The sequence below is a fragment of the Protopterus annectens genome, chromosome 6.part0 (assembly GCF_019279795.1).
Source record: "Protopterus annectens isolate FY-2018-M chromosome 6.part0, PAN1.0, whole genome shotgun sequence".
NCBI classification, from domain to species: domain Eukaryota; kingdom Metazoa; phylum Chordata; order Ceratodontiformes; family Protopteridae; genus Protopterus; species Protopterus annectens.
In genome coordinates this window covers 483,943,584-483,971,083 of record NC_056737.1, presented here as the reverse complement: position 1 = coordinate 483,971,083, position 27,500 = coordinate 483,943,584, and the positions used below count along the sequence as shown (strand labels likewise).

The 27,500-nt window shown below is 41.2% G+C and overlaps 1 protein-coding gene across 1 annotated transcript in view; it reads right to left on the bottom strand.

Annotated features, from left to right (window-relative positions):
• CDAN1 (codanin 1) overlaps positions 1-27,500 on the bottom strand; it is a gene marked incomplete in the record, with an annotated part of 1,645,523 nt that overhangs the window by 1,506,638 nt on the left and 111,385 nt on the right. The window contains 3 exon segments of the mRNA XM_044074210.1: positions 3,796-3,986; positions 4,994-5,221; positions 6,324-7,036. Coding sequence (XP_043930145.1) covers positions 3,796-3,986; positions 4,994-5,221; positions 6,324-7,036 — 1,132 coding nt within the window.

The window sequence follows — 27,500 nt, the reverse complement described above, 5'->3', positions numbered from 1 at the left end:
CTGTCTACAAACAAAAGCAGTTTTAGCAGGATAATTCCTCTGAAAATTAGGAATGGTAGCGAGAAGAATCTGCGGAGATCCTTCAAAACCTTGCTTAAGGTATTAAATAAAAATCATTAACTTCAGTACCTAAAAGATTTTGATTATCAAATAAGCATCAATAAGCTTAGCCTTAAATCATCAGGTAAAGCCTGAAGACAAAGCTGCTAGCGTCTTATGACGCAGTCTGAAGCAGCAGCCCTAGAGGATGCATCAGCAGCATTGTAGCTACACTTGGAGCCAAGAAATACCCGAGAAGTGGACAGCACCAGAAAGAGAGTAGTGGACTTGGCCTCAAAATCTGACAGGTCAGACAGAACCCCCCCAAATTAGACATGAAAGGGATAAAATATACCTAGTCATGACAGTTAGATAATTTATGGCACAAAATCCCAGGTAGAAATATAGACTTTCTTCCAATCCTCTCTCTAACTCAACTATCCTTGTCAGAGGGATGCTTAGCAAGTCAGGAAGGCTCATCAGCAGAAAAAGAGACAGACACGCACAAAACAGCTGGGTCAGAAGAGGGACTCAAAGAAACTTAGCCTCAGGCACTTTATAAAAATGGTCAGTTTTCTTAGGGGCAGAAGGTTGGGAATTAGCAGCCAAAAAATGTATCAGCAGAGCAGCCGAGACAGGGGGAACAGCAGAAGGCTTAAGAGAATCTATCCGTAACAACTGAGAATACCTACAGAAAGTCTCTTAACTGGCCTCACTTTAACCAGCCATCAAATTTCTACAGTACCCCTAGCAAAAGATAAGAAAACAACAACACTTCCGCCTCCGAGCTAAATAATGACAGACATTTAAAGTCAGACTTCATATTCATTAAAACAATGCATATTAACAAATCCTGTTATTCTAGCCGATTTATAACCTATAAATGCTATTTTGTACGCATTTTTTGATTAACCAGCTATTCATTTATCCAGCCTAAGGTCCGGTCCCAGCAAGACCAGTTAAGAGGGAGTCTACTGTATTCTGGATGTCAGAAACCTGGGAGAAGTCCCACTTATTTATTTTATTTTACATTTGTTGACCGGGATAGTCCGACTGGATGCATGTCCATTTTCAGCGGAGGCCCGGAGAGAAAAGCTGCAAGGGTAAGCAGATACAGCATTACATATTACAAACAGACTATTTACAGTGATTACATAAGTAAGCAAGTTAAACAAGTTCCACAGGTTAGAGTTAATCCCCAGCACAAGCCAGGATTAAATTAAATTACACAGTAAACTGGTTAACAGATTTTTACACATTCTAGAGAGAGTTAGCCAGGCTTGATACATTGACATAGCCAGGTAAGTGCCAAATGTTGTTTGAGTCTAGTTTTAAATTGACCTAAGGTAGAAAGTAAGGTAATATCAGCTGGAAGAGAGTTCCAGGGTCTACTTACAGAGTTTGCAAAGAGAGAGTCACTGGCTGTGTTATTAATTTTGCTAGTCTGAATTAGTAGTTTGTTAGAGGATAGAAGTGGTCTAGGATTGTTATAGGGGGTGATAATATTTTTAAGTGCAGGAGTATTGTCCGGATTATAGAGGATTTTATAGGCCATAATCAGTTGGTTATACTGGATTAGGCTGGGTAGTTCAAGTCACTCACGCTGATTTAGATTGATGCAATGATGTGTCCTAAAAGGCAGCCCAGTGGCAAACCTGGCAATGGTGGTTGTAACATATTGAGAGTTTGTTAAGGACAGTCTTGTTTAAATTCGAGAGAAGAGGGGATGCATACAGAAGGGTTGAAAGAAGGTGAGAGCGAGCTATGGCAATTTTAGCTGGAGGGGTTAGGAAGGCTTTTATTCTGTAAAGTGACCCCAGTTTTTTACTGATGGTTTTGATAGCTTGGTTAACATGTAGGTCGAACTTTAGATTATTATTTATGATGACACCTAATAGTTTTGTAGAGGGGTCAGGGGAGATTATTGTGCCATCATTTGAATTTATGGTAAAGGTGAAAGCAGTAGACCTACATGTTGGTGAAAATAACAGCATTTTAGTTATTTTGGGATTTAGGATCAGACTACGTTCAGAAAGCCAGTTTTCTATTGTATTAAAGGTGGTCTGGGTAGCTGACCATAACTCTATTGGAGATGTGGCTGAGCAAATCAGAGTAGAGTCATCAGCATATTTGATACAGCTGACTTTTGGGATGACAGTATAAAGGTCGTTAATGAAGATAGAGAACAGCAAGGGCCCTAGTATAGAGCCTTGTGGTACTCCAAGGGTGTTAGAAGATTAGAGAGTTTGTTCTGCCAGAGGACAGCCTGCTGTCGACCATTCAGGTAGGATTGAAACCACTGAAGGGCTCTAGTATCTAGACAGAATGTTTGCAGGGTGTGGATTAAAAGTTGGTGATCAACCATATCGAATGCCTTGGAAAAATCCAAGAAGAGGGCTGAGGATATACAATTATTGTTGTGATTATGGTTTATGGTGTTGGTAAAGCCTAAGAGGGCTGAAGTAGTGCTGTGATAAGGACAGAAGTCATGCTGAGTGTCTGCCATAAGGTGATTCTGGATTAGGTGGTGCATGAGTTGTCTATGAATACATTTTTCCATAATCTTTGCGAGTGGAGAGAGTATAGCTATTGGCCTATAATTGGAGAATTCAGTAGAGCTGCCTCCTTTGTGAAGTTGTATTACATAGAATATTTTCCAGATGGTGGGAATTTTAGCTTCTACTATGGTTCGACTGATTAGTATTGAGATGGGGTAAGCAATAGCATCAGCTGATTTTTGTAGGTACTCTGCAGGGAGTTTTTATCAGCAGAAAGTGTACTAGTGCAGTACCCCCTAGTGTACTTAACATGCTCCATCATGCAAGCCACTGTATCCTCAAAAGACAATTCCCATCTCTCCTTTGGAAAAATTAAGGACTCCTCCTAAGTGTCATAATCCAAAGGTGATGGTATTTGGGAGAAGCCAGCAAAGGAATCTTCACCCGACTGATTCCTCAACAGAACAATCAGGCTCCAGAGATCTTCTAGGGGGTGGGGTATGCTTAGGCTTCTGTCTCTTCTTAAGGAGGACATCTGGCTTTAAACAAACGTGGTCGCTCAGAAACATGCCTCAACTCAATGAGGACACCAGGAACTTACTCCCTAACATCTGGTGAATATCCCCCTAGTCCCCTCAGACATGATCAGCAATAGTTCCTCCTCCACATCTGCAAAGCCTCTGAGGACATGCAAGAAGTTTGTTACATGCCAGCCTCCAGCAGAAGAAACAGCTCCAGCAGAAGAAACAGACATCAATACTAGGAGGTCTTCAGGGTTATCATCCACCTCATAAGAGACATCTGGTGGAGGCTGGTCAGCAGCAGCATCAGACCTCAACTTCTTGGTCTTTTTAAGTGGTGGCTGTACAGGGGGTGGGGTGGGGTGTGAATGGATTTGGCCATAGGAGTTTGGGCCAACAACTTAACATGGTGGTTCTTAAAACAAAGAGTGAAGACAGACATTTCATGATTGGCATACCTTCCCCCTTACTGCATGTAACTATTTACTGTTCAAAAGACTGCACTGAAGATCCTTAGAATTTTAAATGGCACCCAATCAGCTCTCCCAAAGAATGTGCAACAATGCTGGTCTTCTTGTTTTAAAATAGTTATAAATACAAGTTTTATTTCCAATTAACATCAAGCTCCATCACTGACTGATTCTAAAAGTGTTGCCAACATGTCTACGCTTCTTTCTGCACTAAAGAAAAGAAAAAGTGTCCCCTTCCTATGGTTAAAGCAGAAAGAAAAGCCATACCTGCTATGCAAGCAGAGTACAACTGAGCCATCAACTCAAGTTGTTTCTTACAGGAGACTTTGTCAATGTCTGCAAGAGTTGGTGGACAATCTGTAGAGAAGCTGATGCTCCTGTTGTAGCTCTGTTTCGTAGGTGTGATAGGATCCAAAGTTGCTACTGTTGCAGAAGGTGTCTGCTGGAGAAGTTTAAATCTAAAAGAAATATCAGGATAGTGTGAGATAAACAAGTAAAACAAACTAGCAAATTAATCCTTCTGTAAATAAGTGTTAAGTGATTAAGTTGCAACACCCAAGTACACCCACCAAGCCACTGGGTGGCTAATACAGTTAGCTGTATGTAGTACTCACAGGGAACACCAATATTCAAGGAAGGGTCCTTGTAGGCATCTTACAGCTGTCTTTCTACTGGAACCATCCCTAATTCCGTTTGTTATACATGCATCACTCTGCAAGTGCTACATAAAATTAACACAACCCTGCATCTTCAAGAGATCCTTCACAGAAGACTCGCACAGTGACCTTTTCCCATGCTAAGCTTCTTCCCTATGCTCTCTTTTTTTCCCCCCAAACATTTTAAGACCACCCAACTGCTGCATCTCTGACAGCTGCATGTGGGCTACAGCAATCAATCTGCCCAATCTAGGTTACATGAAATGCAAAAATACAGACTACAATAATGGGGTAAGGGGCAGCATTTTACATCGATCCTTTTGCCAGTCCATCACAATCAGCAAAAACAATATATATACAGTTGTCATTTCACATCCAAAACATTCAATTAAAACTCACTCTATCTGTGTTTTTGAAGGGAGTGAAAAAGGAGTCAAGTCCTGTAAAAATACATCAAATCTGGTTACATCAATACCTCAGACGCACAAATCTCTAGTAAAGAAGAGTAAGGCCCACTAGCCGATCAATATTTAAAAAAAAATAAAAGTCAGTCAAAATATAACTTACTATTAGTCCAACAGTAATTATAATTCCCAAAACAGCAGCAAATTTCCCTTGTTGAATAACTGAAGTTACTAGTCATTAGAGATAATAAAATACCGCATATTTATACTTCTTTTCAACATATTCAAGCATGAAAATCACAGTTTGCCCATTATAATACCATACAATGGTTTCTTACCTGCAATGAATTCAATCCAAATACATTAAAAAGTGTGACACATATGCAACCTTATTTGCCCATTTACCTTTCTTTCTTTAGCATTTCTCGCTCTTCCTTTAGGCTGGTAGTAGCACATATGGCAAAACTCCCATCTTCGACCGTACCCAAGAATTCAGGGGATCCTCCAGTTTGTGGCACAGAAAGAGGAATCTTACTCAATGGGGTAGAGGTAAAACAAATCTTGGGCCGAGAGAAGGAACGTTCTGAACTAACTGGTGTTGGGTTGATTCTTCTAGATGGCTTTGTTGTACTGCTAAGATTAAAAAAAAAAATACTGTAAACAAGACTATTCCACAACTGGCAGCAACACTTCAGAAACAAGGCTACATATTATGCCATGATTCAAACAGCATCAGTGCAAGGACAGAAAAACTATGAAAATTAAGGAACTAGTGATGCCACTATGGACTTTGCAGACTATACTGCAGCAGTTATCAACCTCAGATCACAAATAACGTCTGCTCTTTTTTCATGCATTTTCGTCTGCACTGCCTTTAAAAAAATCTGAAATCCAGACCTCCCTTTCAACTGTATTACCCTCCCTGCTTTAACTTTGGGAGAACACCTTTTAAGGCATGTTAGGCTGCTTCCAGAGGTTTCTATCACGGAAGACATATGGCAACACAGAGAATGGCATTTTTCATACATGGGCACCATGGTTCCAACTCTTTATACAAATCTCTCAGTCACCCACCATATAATGATCCAATGCAATGCCCACACATATACACTCACACAGCCATGTACGCTTCAGGAGAGATGCCATCAGTATTCCAAAGGACTGACAACTCAACACTCCCCACTGAAAAGCAGTATACTGGCAGCTTACCACCTTCAACAGCCAGACCTTCAGAAACACCTGCTGAACATGTTCGACGATCCCCATAGAACAGCACGCCTCCTTGTGCAACATAACTGTATGCTGCTACTATGCAACTGGTTAAAAAGTATTACACAGCTAAGCAAACCTTATGAACTTTCCTAACCACTGTACTACAAACAGACTTGCAGCAACCAATGCTAGAAAAGAAGGCACTATCTACTAGGTGGTAGAATTAATCCAAGAATGCAGATGAAAGTCAAACTAATTCACAAAATCCTAAAAAGTCAAACGACTCATGCTTTAAAAATACAGGGAACAAAGCAGCCCACTGACATTTGAAGAAAAAAAAAAAAAAAAAAAAAAAAAAGAGTACAGATTAACAAACGACAGAATTAAAAATGGCACTTCCTCCTAACTGCATGCGCAAAGCCAGTAATTTTGTGTTGGAGCACAGTAAACTGAAAGGCTTTTCATGTTCATCATACACTTCATTGTGTTGCCTTTTCTCAATGCACATCCAGCTTACACTTACCTAGATGAAGAGCAGTTTGCAATCATAGGAGGAAAATCATCTAGGTTATTAAGGTTGAGCTCTACATGAGGTGAACTGGCAGCAGGTACCACAACAGATTGTTTATCAGTGCAAGATGCTAAGTTTTCAGTTTTAGGATCCTCTCCATTTCGACTCCAAACCAAGTCACGAGCTCCTCTATGCCCAAAGCTGCCAAGATTATGTTTCTTCTTTCCTCGTTTCTGCTGTGGAATGTCAGATGTGTTAAGAATAAACTGCCCAAGGCTTGGTCGCTGAGAAGAGCGTCTGTCTGCAGGGTGATGGGCAGAACTACAGCTCAAACCTGGACTGGTAACAGAGACTGCACTAGCCAAGTCACTGCAATTAAAAGAATGGGAGGACTCTGATAAAAATGAAGATCCATTCGATAGAGATGGAGAATGAAAACTTCGACTGGATGCATAGGACCCACTGGAAGTTGGAGAAAAAAGCTGCACCCTGCTGCCTTTAGATGCCACACCACTACTAGTACGCCTTTCAGAGGTACTAGCTTCATTTATGCTCTGATGAGTACCAATTCCTCTCAGCCCCTTTGATGGAGTTTTAGCAGGAGTAGACGGTCCAGTTGTAAATACCTGACTGGTTTGCTCTCTTAAGAAGTTCAGCAAGAATGGAACAAAGTCCTTCCACTGCACAGTGAGAGAAGTTAGTTTCTGATCAGCATCATCTTCACTCTGCAAAATGAAAAAAAAATGCATATTAACTTCAACGATTTAGCCCTGATAATTTCACTTTTCCTTCAGGAAATTAAAAATAAATACGACTACAGCTACACATACAAAAAGGACCACTGATCAAGAAATTATTGTGCATTCTCCATGATGCTGGTTCAGGGATTTCCAGTCACAAGTGGCCTTGCTACCCCTGAAAAAAGTAGCTGCAGATAATCTAAACTGCTGCAACAAATGCAGTCTGCAGACAGTCAATTTATTTAGCCATCCAAAAAATGATTGCATTTATTGGTTAGTTTAAAAAACATTAAAATGTATGTTTTTAAAGAAAAAGCAAATTTGATATACAGGTAATGCTTCCTATGAATACATGTGCACATTTTAGTGACAGTTAAGGAAAGCTCGACTCTCCTTATGACTACCTATATACATAAATGTGTGTGTAGTGTAGTTTTATTTGTATACACTACACTCACACCATTCAGAAGTTGGAAGTTTCAGAAAGTCGAACTTCATATGGTCAAGACCATATGACTGACTTTCCAAAACGTCAAAACTTGTGTATGGAGATGGTAGTACAGTGGAAAATCAGGGAATTTATCCTTTTCCCCACTGTAGTGGGGTCTCAGAGTTTGTATACATAACATGCAGGGGGTGTGGAGGCCACAGCAAAAACAGATCTTTGTTTAGAATTGTTCGATGTTTCAGAAAGTCAATCATATGGTGTCAACCAAATGACATTTGACTTTCTGAAACTTCGATATTCTGACAGACTGTACATTTACACACACACCACACCCACCCTACACGCACATAAATCTAAATAAGATAGAGATATGGGCTACTTTGGCAGACAGTAGTTGTACTTGACACACACAGGCAGGGCCTACATAAGGAGAGATTCACCGTTGGCCTTTCTAGTTAAACAGCAAGAATTTTGCTTTATTTTATTTTTATTTTGTTCATTAGGTTTGTCTGACTGGATTTAGTTGGAAAATTCCTTTCAGCAGAGGCACAGGGAGAAAAGCTCCAACATATTACAAACATTTTTAAGCATACATTTAGTAATGTAGAGATATTAAGTAATACACTAACAATTACACATCTATTTTCTAATTAGATTACATTCATTTGCTGATTACATTCATAAAAAAATAAAAGGAAGCTTATAGCATAAAAAATAATTGAACATTCAGCACTAGAAGAGGTGTATTAGTGGGTTTGTGAAACAGATAATAAATGGTGTTATTGAAAATTCAAAGAAATGGAAATGAGGGAAGTAACAGCTCAAATGGTGTACTGGTACATTTCTCAGACTATAGTGTACAGGGTTTGGGGTTCAAGACTGGTCAGGGTTGATGGTTTACTACTGTGATGGCTTAGTGGTTATCTACTCTAACTGTAGTTTACAGGGTCCTGGGTTTGAGCCTTGCAGAGGCTGTTTATTTGGGTTGGGAGGGTGGCCTAATGGTTAAGGTGTTTGCCTTACAAACACAAGGTGCAGGGTTTGAGTCTCACAAGGGATAATTGGCTAGACTTAAAATAGCTCGCAAGGGCAGTTAGCCTAGTACTAATCTATGAACCTATGAACTTGGAAGGGGAGAAAATGTGAATATTGTATTTAAGAGTATTAAACAGGTCCAGAGAATTATACAAGTTTATATTAGAAGTATAGGGGTAGCATGGCGAGTAATGCTGCAAAACTATGTATATGGCTGGAAGATGCTAGTAAAAGTTTCCTGTAAAGCTTACAGTTCTATTGAGGAGTAGTGCTGTAATAACTTGCTATGGGATAGTTAATTTAACAGCTTAGAGAGAACTCTGTGTCACGCACTTACCTGAAAAAGATGCAGGTGATGTAGCAGTTCTAACTACTTTAATTCTACAAGTGCCAGACAGTGGTGTGATTCATAGTCTGAACTTTAGCAGACTTGGCTATTTTGTTATAACTTTGCTCAAGTATTGAATAGTTAGGAGACTTTAAGATTAGTGTAGACTGAGGCAGCATAAAGTAGAGGCTATACATTTTCTGGCCATGCCAGTCAGATAAGTGAGTTTTTTTTTTTGTTTTGTTTTTTTTTTGTTTGTTTTTTTTACCACATGCAATACACGGTAGTCCAATTTCAGCTGGTCATCTATGATGACTCTCAGTATTTTATGTGGTTTACTTGTTCTGTCAAGGTGATGTTGGCAGAGGTGACCGTGAATAGTGTGTGGGCTGAGATGCATTTTGCGGTAAACAGCAGTACTTAAAAGTAGTGGTGAATTAAGCCAATCAATAAGGATTGTTGCATCAAGTCTTGGGAGTTCAAACAGATTTGGCAAAGCATATTGGGATTGATGTCATCAGCATACTTAACTACAGTGACATTAGCATTTTTTGTAAGACTGCAGAAGTCATTGATAAATATATTGACTCTTTATTAGGCCCCATAATTTCATGTGAAGCACCCACGGTTACTGGCAGGAATGCGGCAAAATCATTTTTCTAATTCACTGTTTGTGCTCTGTTTGAGAGGTAGGTAAAGAACCACTGGGGAGGGCCCCAAGGATGAGAGTTTATGCAAGAGTTACTGATGGCAGATCATATCAAAAACTTTTGATAAGTCTGGGAAGGTGGTAGAGATTAAGCTTCCAGCATTCCTATTAGAGTTGACAATATTAAAATTCAGCAAAGCAGTACTTGTGTTGTGATGAGGATGGAAACCATGTTGGGGTGAAGATTGAGGCTGGTTATGCATTAGTTAGCTGAAACTGCACGTGAATAAATTTTTTTCTAATAATTTTTGATGGGGAGGATAAAATGACAAATGGACTACAGTTTGTAAGGTCTGTGTCGATTCCATCATTATGCAGTAGAATAATAAAGGATATTTTTTTTAAGCAAGAGGACTTTAAGATACAGATCAACTTTTCAAAACTGATAACTGGATATGCCATACCCTTACTTGTTTTAATATGCTCAGCAGGTAAATTGTCAGACGCAGAATTTTTCAATCTTTGAGAAAGTACAGTTGTGTACACTTACCATAAATGTAGATGTTAGAGTGTATTCACTGTTGCAGTCATTACACTTGGGTTATCCTGCTGGCAGGTTACCCTCGGTCGGCCTGAATTCCAAAGTCTAGGTCCGGCGTCGGTTGCTGTCACCTCTTCCCTGACGTCAGTGCGCCAGGGGTATAAAAGATGCAGCAGACGCCATTTTCTTGCCCCAGATATTAGGTGCCCCAAAGAAGGTAGGCTAAAATATATTATACCTTCATCTACAAGCAAATACACCACATAGGTTGTATAGATTAGAGAAGTGCAGATAAGTTCCAGCAAAGATATGGGGGACGGTGGGTGGGTAACCTGGACTGCAACAGTGAATACACTCCAACATCTACATTTATGGTAAATGTACACAACTGTACTATGTTCTTCGTGTTTCACTGTTGCAGTCATTACACTTGAGTTGAATCCCAAAGCTGTGGTTGGGAGGCTGAAGCTAAATAGCATTAGGAGCTGCTATGAGGCCCTGCAAAACTGCAGTGGCAAAGCTTGCCCTGGATTTAGAGTACAGTGGTAAATGATCGTGCTTTGTAAAGGTGTGCACTGAACTCCAGGTAGCAGCCTCTAAAATGTCTTTGGTTGGTACTCCCCTGAGGAAGGCTGCTGAAGTGGCTGCTGCTCTGGTTGAATGTGGCCTAATGTCCTTAGGCACTGGCTTGCCATGTTGCGAATAGCAGAAATGAATGCAGTGGCCTATCCACTTTGAAATAGTCTGCTTTGAGATGGCCTTTCCTTGTGATCCTGCAGCATATGCCACTAGTAGTTGCTCTGTCTTCCTGAAAGCTTTGGTTCTGTTCAAGTAGAAGCGTAGCTGTCTGTGTATGTCCAAAGAATGCAGAATTGTCTCCCCCTTATTCTGTGGGTTTGGATAAAAAGTAGGCAGATGAATAGTTTGGTTAAAGGCCACACTGGACACTACCTTAGGCATAAATGTCGGGTTTGACCTCAGAGAAACCCTGTCTGGATACAAAATGATAAAGGGTTCCACAGCTATGAGTGCCTGTAGCTCTGAGACTCATCTTGCAGAGGTTACTGCTAGGAGCAGAGCTGTTTTCCAAGATAAAAACTTTATATCAGCTGTAGCAGCTGGCTCAAAAGGAGGTAGGGTGAGTTTTTCCAAGACATAATTGGAGGCCCCACGCAGGTATTTGTGATCTCCTTGGAGGCCTTAAGTTTTTGGCTCCTCTGAGGTACTGCCTTAAAGGATGGGAAAAGATTGGTGGCTCCGTATTGTAATGAGCCGAAATGGCAGAGGTATGAATTTTAATTTATGAAAAGGATAGGCCTTTATCCAGCATCTCAGTTAAGGATTGCAAAATCCGAGGAATATTTGGTAAAGCTGTGTCAATTCCTTGTGCCTGATTCCAAGCACAGAATCTCTTCCATTTTCCAGCGTAAGATTTCCTGGTACTAGGCCTTCTGGCCTCCAAAATGACATCCATCACAGCTTTAGTGAGAGGCGCGTTTTGAATGACTACATTATCCGCCATGCTGCCAGATTTAAGGTCTTTAGTTGGCTGTGCAGGATCGGATTGTTTTGTTGGGATAGTAGATGAGGTATTTGAGGCAAGGTCCAAGCCGGGCATTGGGACAAGTTCCTTAGGACTGGATACCAGTACTGCCGGGGCCAGTCTGGGGCAATCAGTATCATCTTTGGCTTCTCTTGTCTGACCTTTAGGAGTACCTTGGGGAGGAGAGGCAGTGGAGGAAAGGCATATACTGCTAAGCTTTTCCAGCTGAAAGATAGTGCGTCCACTTTCCATGCTTGTCTGTGATAAGTCCTTGCGCAGAATCTTTTTATTTGGTAGTTGTGAAGAGAGGCAAATAGATCTATATCCAGGCATCCCTATTTCCTTGTTATCATGCTGAAGACTTGTGGATCCAGTTTCCACTCGTGGGGATCCATGAGGTTTCTGCTTAGTTCGTCTGCCAGACTATTTATCTTTCCTGGCAGGAATTGTGCCTGCAAATGTACTTGGTAAGTCAATGCTGTGTCCCACAAAGTCATGGCTAGTCTGCAAAGGGGTAAGAATGAGTGCCTCCCTGCTTATTTATATACCACATGACCGTGGTGTTGTCTGTCTTTATCAGTAGTTGTCCCGGATGAAGTAGGTCCTTGAAGGCTGTCAGGGCATTCTGAACAGCTAGCATCTCTTTTTGATTGATATGTAGACCCATTTGTTTGTGGACCATGTGCCTTGAATACATCTTCCTGCCATGTGGGCCCCCCAGCCATAATCTGATGCATCTATTGTTAATGTCTTCCTGGCTGGGGGTAAGGTGAATGGCTGTCCCTTGTTCTGGTGACAAGCCTTCACCCACCATCGAAACTCCTGTTGCAGGCAGGGAATGAGGGTAATTATTGTTTCCAGGCTGTGGCAAGGTTGAGTCCAAACACTTTTTAGGTACCATTGAAGTTTCCTCATATGCAGTCTCGCATATGGAATTAGTAGAATGTAGGATGCCATGAAGCCCAAAGCCTGCAGAACTTTTCTTGCAGATAACTGGGTCTTTGTTGCCATCTTTTCGAAGTAAGAAGTCAGTTGTCTTTTGTCTGGCGTGAGATAAGCCATCTGGGCAGTTGTATTTAAGCTTGCACCCAGGAATATTACGTCTTGAGAGGGTACCAGTTTGGATTTATTTTCTTTTACTGTGTACCAGAGGCAAATTAGTAATCTTTTTACAAACGCCAGATGCTTCAGTAGAATATCCTTGTTCTCTGCCTGAATAAGGCAGTCGTCCAAGTAGGGATATATTTGGATTCCTCTTTGTCTGCAAAATGCAATTACTGGTGCCAGGCATTTTGTGAAGACCATGGGCGCAGTATATAAGCCAAAGGGCAATGCAGAGAATTGGTAGTGCATTGAACCATCTATGAATCTGAGGTATCTTCTGCAAGATTGTCTGACTGGGGCATGCTGATATGCCTCTTTGAGGTCCAAAGTTACAAGCCAAGTCTTCTTGCCCACCATGGGCAGAAGCTGCTGCAGAGTCAAAATTTTGAATTTTGGAACGTCCAGAAAAGTGTTTAGAATAGACAGGTCCAGTATTGGTCTCCAGGCTTTGTCCTTTCTGGGTACCAAGAAAAGTCTTGAGTAAAATCCTTGTCCCTGCTCCTGCTGTGGTACTTGCTGAATAGCCCTCATGTCCATGAGAGATGAAACTTGCTTTTGTGTCTCTGCCCATTGATTGTGTGGCAGGTCTGGCATACCTTTTGCCTTTGGAAGGGTGTGAAAGTGGAACCTGTAGCCCTGAGACACTATATTCAATACCCATTTGTCCTGGGTGATCATGTGCCAATTTTGTGAAAAAAGTGCTAGTTTTCCCCCCAAGGGTGCTGTCAGAATTTAAGTGCTTGGCATTGGCAGAGGAAAGTCATTGGGACTGTTTCCTATATGGCTGTGATTTGTCTTCTCCGCTTTTGGAGGTAGAAGCAGCCCATTTTTTAGGCCTGTATGAGCCTTGGGGCTGTGATCTGCCTCTAGGGCGTCTGTATCTGCCTCTTTGTGGCCTGACACTGGAAAGGACCAATTTTTAGAAGGCCAGTTCCTGCTAAATCTGGGTGGCTGTACCTGTAAGAAATCCTTGACTGTCTGCATAGATTTCGCTTCATTCTCCATTTTCTTCAACACCTCTTCTGCCTTAACACCAAACAAAGTATCATGCTGTAATGGAGCATCCAATAATTTTGCTTTAACATGATCCGGCAGATTCTGTTCCTTTAACCAAGCATGCCGTCTAATGACAGAGCCTGTAACAGCGGCCTTGCAAGAGGCCTCCAGTGAATCAAAACCACATTGCAAAGTATGCTTTCCCACTTGTTCAGCTGCATGCAATAAATCCTGCATTTCCTTGTTTTCAGAACATTCAGAATTTGTCAACATTTTCTGTTTTAGCAGTGACATTAAGTATTGCTGATATTTAAGCATATGAAACTTGACAATTTAAAGTAAAGCCCTTACAGCCAAGGTAGCAGAAGTGTAAACTTTTTTCCCCCATCTGTCCAGTGCCCAAGAATCCCCATCAGAGGGGACAGGGTTTTTTGCAGTGGATGCCTTGACCCCTTTGGGACCCTGAGATATAGTTTCTGGGTCAGCAGCAGGGTTTTTATATAGAAATTTATGAGAATCTGGGACCCTGTAGTATCTGTCTGGCTCAACAGGTGCAGGGGGTAAAGAGTCAGGAGATAGGCCGGACTCTGAAAATACATCATCTACAATGTCTAGAACATTGGGAACAGCAAGAGGTCTGTGCTGAGGTAGTAAAAGAAAGTCTCTGAGCCTTTTCTTAGATTCTGAGTAATCTTGGCTCTCCCAGTGAAAATGCTCCCTCATGGTATGCAGGGTTTCCCCAAAAGAATAATCCTCAGGAGGAGAGGCTGAAGGAATAGATTCTTCAGCATCAGAATCCTCATAGGGAGGAAGAGAGTATCCCTGTTCTGAAGAAGAGTCAGAGGAAATGGAAACCTGATCAGAAGAATCATATACTGTGTCTTGCCTAGGAGGGGGATGGGAACCCCTGACCAAAGTAATTAGGTCTTCGGCCATTTTAAGCATCTGTTTCTTAGGCATGGAAGTCTGTCCAGGAGAATGCTGTACTTGTTCCTTTTTCTTTAAAGTTGTTTTAGTCTTTGCCTTGGAAGCTGAGGTTGGCTTGTGTAGGTCTGAAAACACCCTCAGAAGCCGATGCCTCCTCAGCGGCTCCGGACCCATCTGAGGGAATAGTTTCCAAGTGTCCAATACCTTGAGTACCCAGAGGCCTAGTTGTCTCCACGTGGGAGTCAGAAGCAGCCTGTGGCTCTGAGGTAGCGGGCGTCCGGGGCTGCGAAAGCGCCTCACTGAGAACTGGTGAACCGGCGACTGGCCTAGCAGAGGCCTCGTCAATTTTGGACCTCGGATGCCTGTCCTTTTCCTTGTGCTTTTTATAAACTCCGGTCGTCGGCTGTTCCGACAGCATTATATAATTAAATTTCTGGCCAAAGTAATGAAAGGCAAAATGGTACCAACGCTTAATAGTGCGTTGGTTAAATCTAGCACAAAACCGACAGCTAGAAACGTCGTGGTCAGGGCCTAGACAAGGAATACAGTAAGAATGAAAATCCTTATGAGGTATTTGCTTCCCACAAGAAATGCAATTGTTAACTTTTTCTCACATCGGTCTGGAGCAAGAAAAAAGTTTCCCCGATGGGGTACTTAGCTTTATTGAAGACTTTGGATCTGAAATTCAATTTCGAAAATCTCAGGAGTCGGCTGACCGGTACTTGCGAACTGTTTTTGCTTCGAGCACCACGCGGCAAGAAAGACTGAAGAAAATGGTGTCGGATGCATCTTTTATACCCCTGGCGTACTGACGTCAGGGAAGAGGCAACAGCAACAGACGCCGGACCAGGACTTGGAATTCAGGCCGACTGTGGGTAGCTTGCCAGCAGGATAACCCAAGTGTAATGACTGCAACAGTGAAACACGATGAACATCTGCTTGCTTCTAGCTCTCCCAGGGTGAAAATAGAAAACTCAGCAGAGAAGGCCAGTAGACTTGTGTTTATGGGTAAATTTCAGCAACTGGCTAGTAAGTATACTGACTAGATACCAGGAATAAACAAACACAGAAGACCTGGAAAAAAATTAGCTACAAAAAATGAGGAAGAAACACTACCAGGGGACAGTTCTGCAGCTGTTCAGCAAAAAGTAATGCAACCTCCACATATGACTTCAAAAAACCTATAGCAAGATACAAGACAACTGCATACAGACCTGGTTAAAATAAACAAAACACTATTGAAATGCATCAACACAGACAACAAAAGCCTAGAACAAATTGGAAGAAGCTTTAAACAGATATTCAGATGAGATGATAAAGCTGCAAAAATCAGAGGTTGAAATGAAAAGGCTGGCTGAATAAGAGACTGCTCAGGAAGATTGGTTTAAAAAATAGAATTAGAGGACAGAGCACGTAGGGAAAACCTGACATTTTCAGCTATACCCGAGAACCTGGAAGGAACAGACTGCATTAATTTTATGAAAGCACAAATAAGCAACTGGACTGGTATTCCACAGCAGGAACTGTTAGTTGAATGGGCACATCATGTGTATGCTCCAAACCTAGCCATAAGAAAGCAACATAGACCTATAACAGTAAGGATGAAATCCCACCAGCAGAAGGAGTTGATTCTAACAAAACTGTAGAAGGACGACAAAATACTAAAAGTGGGAGAAGTGTTTGTGGAGAATGATTATTCATTGTCCACCAAGCAAGACAGAAGTAAATTCACTCCACTATTCAGAAAATGTGGAGACGCAGGTGTGAGATTCTAACTGCAGTATCCAGCTGTCTTTCACGGTATTCTTCCCTGGAAGGACAACATCATTTTTTTGAGGAAATGTATGCTGAGGAGGAAATAAAAGTTTTTCCAACAAAAACTGAGCTGTTAAACAGAAGGAGATTCTTCTTCTTGCTCTTCTGGTAATAAAGACCACAGAGAAACTGTACCTGTGAAACTTTTTTCAGTATTTCAATGGAAAACATTGGTGAGATGGAAAGGACGATGAGAATTGACTAGAAGAATCGAGAGTACGTTGCAAATGAAGCAGAGACAGGATTTGGGTGATGGAGAACAGTAATAAAATCAGTAACAGTCTGAGATTACAATGCAAAAATTGTATTTGTGGCATATGACACAACAAGAAAATCTGGAAATACTGGACTTTTTCAAAATTTGATGTGTGGGGTATATGCCCTACTTTGGGTCATTAATGTTGGGGAAAAAATGCTTAGAGAGGGGAGAATGCTAACTAAGAACACACTAATAGTACTGCATTTGTAATGGGGAATGCAAACAGGTGCTATTTTTTTCTTTTTCCCCTTTTCTCTTTTTCTTCTTGTACAGTTTTGAGAAATCTAGGCAATGCAATGATAAAAAAACAAAGGGAGCCTGGTTAAAAAGGCATGAAAGTTCAAATTAATGTGCTTTTTTCTCATTCTTGCACAGGGAAAAGACTGCTTTTAAGGGAGAGAACAAGTAAATAAAAAATATTAAATAATATATGAGGCTTTTTTTTTCTACCAGTTGCATGTAAGTATACTAAGTAGCATTTCTGCAGTCTTCATGTCTCCATGTAAACAAATCTAAGAGAGAGAAACTGGAGACAGTCTGGTGGAAGGGCGTTGGCTGAGAGAAAATAAAAAAAATCAGAGAAATTGTTCAGGACATGATGTTCTCTGAAAACAATCAGGGGTTTCCCAGGTGTGACAGCTTTAAAGATGATGCAAAACCAATTAGACAAGTAAAGCTTTCTCAGTTAAAGTGCATGGGGACAGTAACAAACAGATGCTTTTGTCTTTTTCACCCTTCTCCATTTTTCTTTGTTCAGATTTAAGAAATGTAGGCACTGCAATGAAAAAGGAAAAGGGGAAGGGGAGGACATGGAGAAGATAGGAAGGGTCTGGTTATGGGTGTGTGACAAAAGAAAAATCAGTGAGCTTTTCCCCATGCTTGTGGCTGGGTTAAAACCCTTGGCGTTATCCAGTAACAAGTTTATTACAAAGCATGTACATGAAACATATTAAATACTGTATGGCTTTTTTTTCTGATATACAAGGTACCCTTAGCAGTTTTGTGTCTGGCTTGCATGTCACTAGAAGACAATTTGAGAAAAGAGAAATGGCTTGGAGAAAGGGCTTACTGAAAGCATTCAAGTGTGTTTTCTCAACTGGGAAAGCTATAAAGACATACAAAATTAAACAGAAATTACTAGTAGCACAGGCTGTACCATGCATCTAAGCATGACTAACCTTTCTTTTTGGTTAACTATAGCCTGTCTGTATAGCTAACAACTTGGAACTTGTTTTCTTATTAGGAAACAAAAACTATTTGAAGATGTACATAGTTTTGTGTGTTAATAAGTTTTAGGAGTAGTTTTTTTTTTTTTTTGGGGGGGGGGGGTTGTTCTGTTTGAAGGCTTTCAAAAAACAAAAAAGTTACACAAGATGTGGCATAGGCTCAAATGGATATGACAAGAAACAAATGTATAAAAGACCAACTAGCCGAACAGTACATGCATAACATAAAAGATGGCATTGGATATTTAACTAAAATGTAGTTATACATAAAAGGTGGTAATAACTATATAAGAAAATGATGCTTTCTGTAATGTCTTTCAATTTGAATGGTCTTACAGATAAAAAAAAAAAAGAGTAGTGAATTCTGTTAGTGCAAACAGCTATGCTACAGGAGACACACCTGGAAAGAAATGAACATGAGAATTTGATAAAGGTTTCAAGATGGTTATTCAGAGGAATATCTGGGGCAAAGGAAAAGAGGAGTACTTGTATTAATTGCAAGAGGATCTCCAATAGTGATAGAAGAGAGAAACAAGATAACACTGGACGATGCACAGTACTAGGGGGCTACTGGCTGGGGAAGAGGAGGATTACACCGGCATGCATTTACACCCCCCCCCCCCCAAAGCTGCTGGTAATGGAGCTTAAGAAAGTTTTGGGAGAAATAATCAGCTTTCAGCAAGGAATATCACTTGTATGTGGGGGCTGGAATTTGGTTTGCAGCAGTGAAGATGTGTCCGGGGGGGCTACAAGGGTAAATACAGGAAGGTAGATTTTTGAAGAAAGTTATGAAAATGTTTGGTATGGAAGTTGTGAATTCAGTACTACGAGTTCGAAGTGAATTTACATATTACTCACCAAGATATACAATCTTTCTAGCCTAGCCCAGTTTTGCATCTCAGAGGAACATGTGCACTTAAATGAAGGTCTTGAAACCGCACCCAATAACTATTTCAGATCATGCACCAATAATAACCAAAATAAAAACACAAGGTAATAAAATTGAGACACTGGCACTTTCCCACCTATCGGCTGAAAAGAGAGAAATTCAACGAATGGTTTTGGAATTAATTCAGGACTACTAGAGAGGACAGAATTTTCTTTTGAAAACATAGTTAGGAAGTGGAATAAAATTGAAAGTGAAGTTTAAAATTAGGGTGGAAATAAAAGAGAGGGAGATATGGTTAAACAGTAACAATAATTATTTAGAGGGATTGACAAACGTTAAAGCACTGCAAAATAGGGGGAATCTCTCAGAACAAGAAAAGGAGCAACTGTAGAATACTAAACAGAAAATAAGGTATTACTTTGACAACATGCGCGAGTTTAGAAAAATTGCTGTTAAGCAACTTTTTTTGATAATTCTAGAGCACAAAAACTTTTAGCACAACTCAGGTAACAGAAAGTGGAAAGAACCGTCACCAAGCTTAGGGAGCATATAACAAAGAAGATAACAAGAGACCCTGTAGAAGTACTAGAAATATTTCAGAAATTTTATGAAAGCTTGTATAAAGCAGAGAAATATGGAAATCAAGAAAAGGTACAACTGGAAATGTTTATGGAAGAATTAAATATACCAAGGTTAGAGGTAGATGAGGCTCAATTACTAACAGTTAGGGATGAGATAAAATAGCTATGTATACCAATCTACAGGAAAGTCCCGAGAAACAGGTGGTATTCCTGTGGAAGCCTGTATGTTAGAGGGAAAAAACTGACAAAGATCTGGAAGGTTTTGTTTAACAGTATTTTAAGACTAAAAGAAGTACCAGCATCCTGGAAGAAGGTGGAGGCAACAGTAATACCTAAAGAGGGTAAATATCCATTGGATCCAGCTTCATACAGGCCCATTTCAATACTAAACCATAATTATAAAGTGCTTATGTCTACAATGGCTAAAATAATATGAAAGTGATACCAAAACTGAGAGAGATGGATCAGTGTGGTTTTGCGGAGGGGAAACAAACATTTGACAACATTAATAGAACGCCGATGATCCAGAGGAAAGCAGAATGTAAGAAAATACCACTTTTACTGGTGGTGGGTCTTGATGTAGAGAAAGCATTTGACAGAGTAGACTGGGATTACATGAGCAATGAAAGCATTTGCTTTCCTTGATACAATTATAAGGCTGATTAGAAGAATATATGAGGGGTCTGAGACACAAATTAAGGAGGGTGGGGTCCTCCAATAATTTCTGCTTGAGTAGAGGAACCAGGCACAGTTGTCCACTTTCTCCTTTGTTGTTTGCTTTATATTTAGAACCATGAGCAAAGAAAATAAGGGAGTCAGAAATTCAACGATATAATTGGTATGGTGGTCCGGAAAACCTGGCTCTATTTGCAGATATTATTTTATACATGACAAAACCAGAAAGGGACATTACAGTGTTGTGGAACATTTTAAAACAGTTTCAAATCTTCTTGGGATACAAAATTAATGATGCTAAAACAAAGGCGATAGCAATAAATTAGGTACCCACCACACACTAATTGCTCCAACAATATCCATATTATGGGGACATGATAAAATGAAATATTTAGGAGTATGGATTAGAAATGACTGCTGTGGCAGCTAAGGATATATGGGAAGAGACTAAACAGAAGATAATACAAAAACTGAGAAACTGGAATGTTTGTTATATGGATACTAAGATACAAGCCATTAAAATGATTTTAGTCCCTTTAGTCTTGTATACAGGTCAAGCATATTTTTATCAACCAGAGGACAAGCTGTGGATAGCAATTAAAGAAGAGTTGAAGGATCTTATTTGGGAAGGGAAGACAGCAAGGGTCAAGTGGGATAAGCTGATTCTTCCAACAGAACAAGGCGGATTAGTATTACCCAATTTGAGGGGGTATTCTAGAGCAACACAGTTAAGGCTCTTGTACATGGCACAAGCAGAATACTACAACTCAAAGTGGAAAGGAATGATGCTGATACAGGGAGGAAGCTCAAGAAATAAGGAGCGATTGAGGTTTGGATGCAGACTCTTGAGAAGAACAAAAATCATACCAAGTATTATATTCATAAAATAGCATGGAGTATTCTAAGAACCAAACCAATACGAGAATGGAGAAGAGAGATTTTGCCATTAGGGATGAATGTGGTCAGGGATACAGATAATAGGCAAGAGGGGGCTGGACTTTTTGAAGAAAACTGGCAAAGGAACCAAGGTATTGGGAGTAAATAACTAGAAAGGGAAAGGTAATAGAATGGGAAGAGGCCAAGAATTTATTTGGACTGCAGGTTAGAGATCACCTTCCCTATCAAGGATTGATAAGAGTATATGCAAAGAGAAAGAAATAGGGGGCTCCTGAATGAAAGATGAGCACTGGTAGAGTTTTTAATAGAATCTAGAACCAAAGCTGCCGTTAAAGTAATAATTAGTAAAGCATGTAAAATACTGCATGATAATTATAAGAAATCAAACCAGGGAAGACAGATTGGATAAGCAATTCACAAAGAGACAATGAGAGGATATATGTACATCTCCCAAATATGCAAAAAAAAGTCTAGAAGATTTAGGATCTTTGCCTGGAAGTGTTTACATAGGTATTTTTATACCAAATGTAGACTCCACAAAGAATTTCCACAGGTGGATATAGCAAGTGTTGGAGGTGTGAAAGGCAAGAAAGAGGTGGCTGGCAAAATGTTTTGAGTGTGTAATGAGCTGGCTGACTTTAGGGATTCCCTGCAGACCTCTGTCTCGGAGATGCTGGGTTAGCAGATTGGACTGACTTGGGAGATTATTTTGTTTGAGTTACAATACAGAATCAGAATTGCTTAGTCATAATACAGCTTTGCCGAATCTAATTATGGTGGCTGCCAAAAAAGCAATTACTAGAAAATGGAAATCAAAGTCTTGACCAACTTTACTAGAAGTAGTGAATATAGTAATAGAGATGAAACAACTGGAATTGGGATCTTTAGAAAAGGGAGAGAAAAAACTACATAGGAAAAAATGGGAATTGTGGGAACAATATATGCAGAGCAGGAACAAGGTTTTAAGAGACAGGATTCGAATGAGCCATATAATATTTAACTGACAATGACCGGATAGATAAGTGATGTATAATGTTTGCAACTACAGTTGTTTCAATGGTGTATGTGATGTATACTGTTTGCAACTAATGTCGTGTCATGTAGTTTGTTTTTCATTTGAATAAATGTAAGATTGCCTATGTCATGCTTGAAAATTTAATAAAGATGTTCATTGGGGGGGGGGGGGGGGGAGTGATGACGATGAAATATAAGTAATGACAGACTAAAGTAAAAGGTAGTAATTTATAGCTTCGCTATTACGAAAAAAAAAAAAAAAAAAAAAAGAAGATACCAGACTGTGATAAATCGCAGCACTGTTTAGCATTACCCTTAGACTTATGGACATGTACACTGTTTGGGATTTCTATGGGTTGGATAACAACCTAACTTATTGGGCATATTTAAATTAGGAGTGTGATCCTGCATGACGTTTTGTGAAAATTTGCTATATTCCACAAAATGTTTTCAGAGTTGCTTTCTAAATACATGTTGTATGCACATGATTTTCATTTCATATATCCAAGAAGATATTATTTCAGCTTGCAGAGGGAATTGTAATAAAAAGAAGTTATGTACTCACCATAACGTTCCATGTTTGTTGTCCTTGATCTCACCTTCCTTCTTGCTGTTGGCTTCGGAGCCAATCCTCGGCTCCGACTCGGCCATATACTATAGCTAGAGAGCTTTTACTGGCTCAAGGCTAGCCCCTATCCCAGCAGGCCTAGAGGTAGTTACCCAGATCTCGTTTGTGATAACCCAACACTAGACCATATAAAAAGACGAGATATACTCTACTCTACATATCCAATGACACCTTCATATAAAAGGTGTGATCCCCTCTATCAAAGTAATAGTAGACTGAGACTAACCATAAGAAATGGCATAAAGGAAACCCAGCCAGTATAGCTAATAAAACAGGGGATTCTTCTAGATCCTCCAGGAAGGGGGAACGAGGGAGGGACGCAAGAAGGAAGGCGAGACAAGGACAACAAACATAGAATGTTATGGTGAGTACACAACTTTATGTTATGTTGTCCATATCTCGCCTTCATTCTTGATGTTTGGGACAGCGTCCCCAGCACCTGATTCTTGGGTGGCTCACTGGAAAAAAACTCTTCAGGACCGTGAAACCATAGGATGCTCTGTTCCGGGCGGCCACATCTACTTTGTAATGAGTGATAAAGGTATGAGGATTAGCCTATGTAGCTGCTGCATAGATCGAATCCAAAGGCAATCTGGCTTGAAAGGCAATACAGGTAGACAAGGCCCTTGTTGAGTGTCCTTTAATTTTTCCTGGAAGTGTTTGTTTATGTAACACGTAGACATGTTTTATAGTGTCTTAAAGCCACTTTGATAAAGTCACCTTTGAGACCACACAACCTTTTTTATTGTCCACAAAGGATATGAACAATTGATCAGATTTTCTAAATTCCTTGGTCTTGTGTAAATAGAAACGTAACTGTATATGAACATCCAATTGATGAAGCTTATACTCTGCCTTGTTGCCATGATTGGGGAAGAACACAGGAAGCTCTATGGATTGATTCAGATTGTATTCAGAACATACCCTGGGTAAGAAAGAGGGGTTGGTTCTGAGAAAAACACGATTTTTATGGAAAATCCAGTAAGGGGGACGAACAGATAAAGGCCTGTAATTCTGAGATCCTTCTAGCGGAGGTAAGTGCAACCAAGAAAAGGGTCTTCCAAGTCAGAAATTTGAGCGGACAAGAAACTGATAGCTCGAAGGGAGGAGGAATCAGAGCTTCTAAAACTAAATTTAGATTCCAAGGGGGAAGAGTTTCTCTTATCGGAGGTCTTAACAGAGTAGTACCTCTTAGGAAAGCCCTGCATAACCTATGGGACATGATATTTTAACCAATTTCTCCCATATGGAAATTTGAAATGGCAGCTAACTGAACTCTGATAGTAGCTGCAGCTGCTCCTTTGTCAAAAATTTCAGCAAGAAATTCAAGAATCTTTGAAATGGGGGCAGTAAAGGGATCAACCTGATTTTTGCCTGCTCAACAAGAGAACTTCATCCATTTTCTAGCATAAAGTCTCCTAGCAGTGGGCTTATGGGAGGAAATCAAAATGTGCTGAACTGCTGGGGAAACATCGGGAAGCCTGGCTACGACGTGAAGAAACCAAGCTGTGAGCTTGAGAGTTTGAATGGAAGGAGGGAGAGCCTCGAATGATGTCTCAAAAGATCTGGCACTGGGTCCAGGATCCAAGCCTCCCTTTGTAGGTGAGGCCAAAGGAATGGGAACCATATCTGATGAGGTCAGTAGGGGGCAATGAGGATTAACTTGCAACCCAATGACTGTGCTTTCTGAACAACCTTGGGGAAAAAGTGGAAAGGTATAAAGCAGTCCCAGGGGCCAATCGTGAACAAGTGCATCCCTGGGTGACTGTCCCAGTGGTGGGACCAGGGCAAAGTAGCTGCTGGATTTGTTGTTGAGGGGGGTGGCAAACAGATTGCAGCATGGCCGTCCATTATCACGTTGGATTTCCCCAGGATGCATGTTGCAACCAGAAAGTGCTAGAAAGACATCGCCCATTGCCAAACTCGTAGAGCCTCTCGACACAAGAAATAAGACCTGGTTCAACCTTGTTTGTTGATGTACCATACTAGAGACATATTGTCCCTTTGAATTGCTATTGTCCCTGTAGGTAGAAAGTCCTGAAGTACTTGCAACGCTAGGAGCACTGCTCTTATCTCCAGGACATCGATGTGCAAGTGTTAATCACATTGCTGCCAAGTCCCTTGAACAGTCTGTCCCAGATAAAGCCCCACCACCACCCTATCTGGGAAGCATCCGTCGTCACTGTGGCTACAGATTGGGGGGGGGGGGTAGAAATGGCCTGCCTATTGTCACCATAGGAGAGTGAAGCCACCACTCCAGATCCCTTTTGCAGGATTCAGTGATCAGAATCTGATGTGATATGGGTAAATCCTGGAATGACCATTGTGCAAATAGAAGCCACTGAAGAATTCTTGCCATAAGGACCACAGTGATTGCCACCACCATAGAACCCAGTATCTTGAGGACAAATCTTGTTTGAATACTCTTTTGTGTGAACAGTATGACAACTTAGTGACAGATCGTTAATACTCTATCTTGAAGCAGCTTTGCGATCACAGCCTGTGTGTCTAAATCTGTCTCTACAAAGGTAATATACTGACAAGGCAACAAGGCAAATTTTTTATTAGTTTATGGTGATCCCAAGTTGAGAACAAGAGCGGATTATGTATTCCCTTTCCCTGATTAGTTGATGCTTGGTGGTGGCAGTAAGGAAGCCAGTCGTCTAGATATGGAAACACCTGGACTCAACGCCTCAGGTGAGCTGCAACTACTGCCTTGCATTTGCTGAACATCCTGGGGGCTGTGGTGAGACCAAAGGACAGAGCTCTGAACGGACAGTGAGACTCCCAGCCAGAAGCGTGTCACCATCTGGAACTTTGTTTTCTTGACTGACTTGTTCAGCCTGCTGAGATCCAAAATGGGTCTCCAGTACCCCATTTTCCTCGATTTGGTCTGCGGGGACTTCCTGGTTGACTCTCTTTTTCTAAGAACCTTTGAACCTCCAGGTTTGCTTGACCACGAAGACTGGGTGGAACATCTGGGAGAGTATTGTCATTTTGATAGGGGAAGTAGTCAGAAGAGGATACTGCAACCTCCTGATATTATGGATAGTACCCATGTATCTTCTGTAATTGTCTGCCAGGCTTTTTGGTACAAGGATAAACTCCCCCTGACTTGTCTCCAGAGTCGGACAGTCTGGCCTCCCTTCAGGAGCATTGGAAGTGCCTACCAGAGAAGGTATCTCTGTCGCCCTGGTTTTGCAGACCCCCCCCCCCAGCCGCCGCGAGGTCGGCATCTTCCATCATTTCCCCCTCTGTCCCTGGGGGAAAATTCTCCATGTGTGTCAAGTGAAGCTCCCAGAGATTTCCACAACCACATTTTTCCGCTCTTCTGGACTTTAGGATAGGGCCTAGACAGACCAGAAAAATGCACTCCCATGGCACAGAGTTTTGCCATCCTGTTCACACCTGGTGAGAGTCTTTTACCTGTGGCCTGAACAGGGACGAACAGTCAAAGGGGGCATTGGTAAAGGAAGACTTTAAGGGCTCCACAAAATTACAAAGGCGGATCCAGGAGTGTCTGCATAAGACTACCCCTGTGCCTGCCGCCCTGCTCACCCCATTGGCTGCATAAGAAATGAGCCACATGGAGGAGTTAACCACTGAAGTCAAGGTCACGAGCTGAGAAGCCACCTCTTGTCGGAGGCTCCCACAGCTGGAGGATCCTGTAAGGTATCTCCTAACTCCTTCAGGAGATCCCTTTGAAGGCTTGTAAAGTGGGACAAGTAGTTCAGTGACCCGAGTGCAAAGGTCACTGAAGAAAACATACACTTCCCATATCTGTCCATCGTACAAAACTGTTTGGTAAATGGACAGATGAAGACGTTTCCGCTAATTCCTTCTTGGTGGCTGCTGCCACCAGCATAGCATCAACAGGAACACCTTTTGATAAAAAGAGCCGGTCTTCAGGGGCTGTAATAAATTTATTGCTCCTCCGCAGAACTGGTTCCATCATGTCTAGAGAGCTCCAAGCCTTCTGAATCACTACGTGCAATAGTGGGTCGAAAGGAGGAGCTGCCCAAGAGGTGGAGGGTCAGGAACCGAATGCATCCAGGTACACAGACTTGTCTTCAGAACGGACAAGGGACTTCCAGTCACCCCTCTAAGGAACTCTAAGATGTCTGAAAAGGAGATCTTCAGTGGTGGTCCGTGGGGACCCTTCTGAGTCATTCAATTCTATGTCTGATGTCAAGGACTCAGGGAAGTCCACATGATGTTCCTCTTGCAAGTCCTCTTCTGTGAAACCTCCTTAGAGGGATGCTCAGGGAAGGTTTTGGATGAGGTGGGATCGCCCAATGGGGCATCCTGGAGCATGGATTCCCTAAGCTTGGGGTGGATGGGAGGTTCAGCAGCAGGATAGGGATAGATAGAAGTGTTAAGAACAACTACCGTTAACAAATTAGCTTAGCTAAACTTGAACATTTTTATTCAAAAATATAAGAGGAGAAAAAAACACTTGGCTTGAGCCAGTACCTGCAATCTCGACACTGCAAGCTGCAAACGAGATCTGGGTAACTACCTCTAAGCATGCTGGGATAGGGGCTAGCCTCGAGCCAGTAAAAGCTCTTGAGCTATAGTATAGGGCAGAGTCGGAGCTAAGGATCAGCTCCAAATCCAAACAGCAAGAACGAAGGTAAGATATGGGCAACATAACATTGTGTATTTTGGCTAGGTCTAAAGTAAAGGCAAGTCTACAGAGGAGGGTACTATCCCGATTCCTAAGAGGATGTGGGAGTTTTTTTTTTTTTTTTTTTTTTGACCAGCTTGTTTTTAAGGAGTTAGCAGCAGCGGCCACTTACATGTTTGAACTTCAATGAGATTATCAAGAAGGTGTCCTTGTGTAAGTAACCAGTTGTTCTACTTTATGGTTATAAAATGATGTTTATGGTTTGAG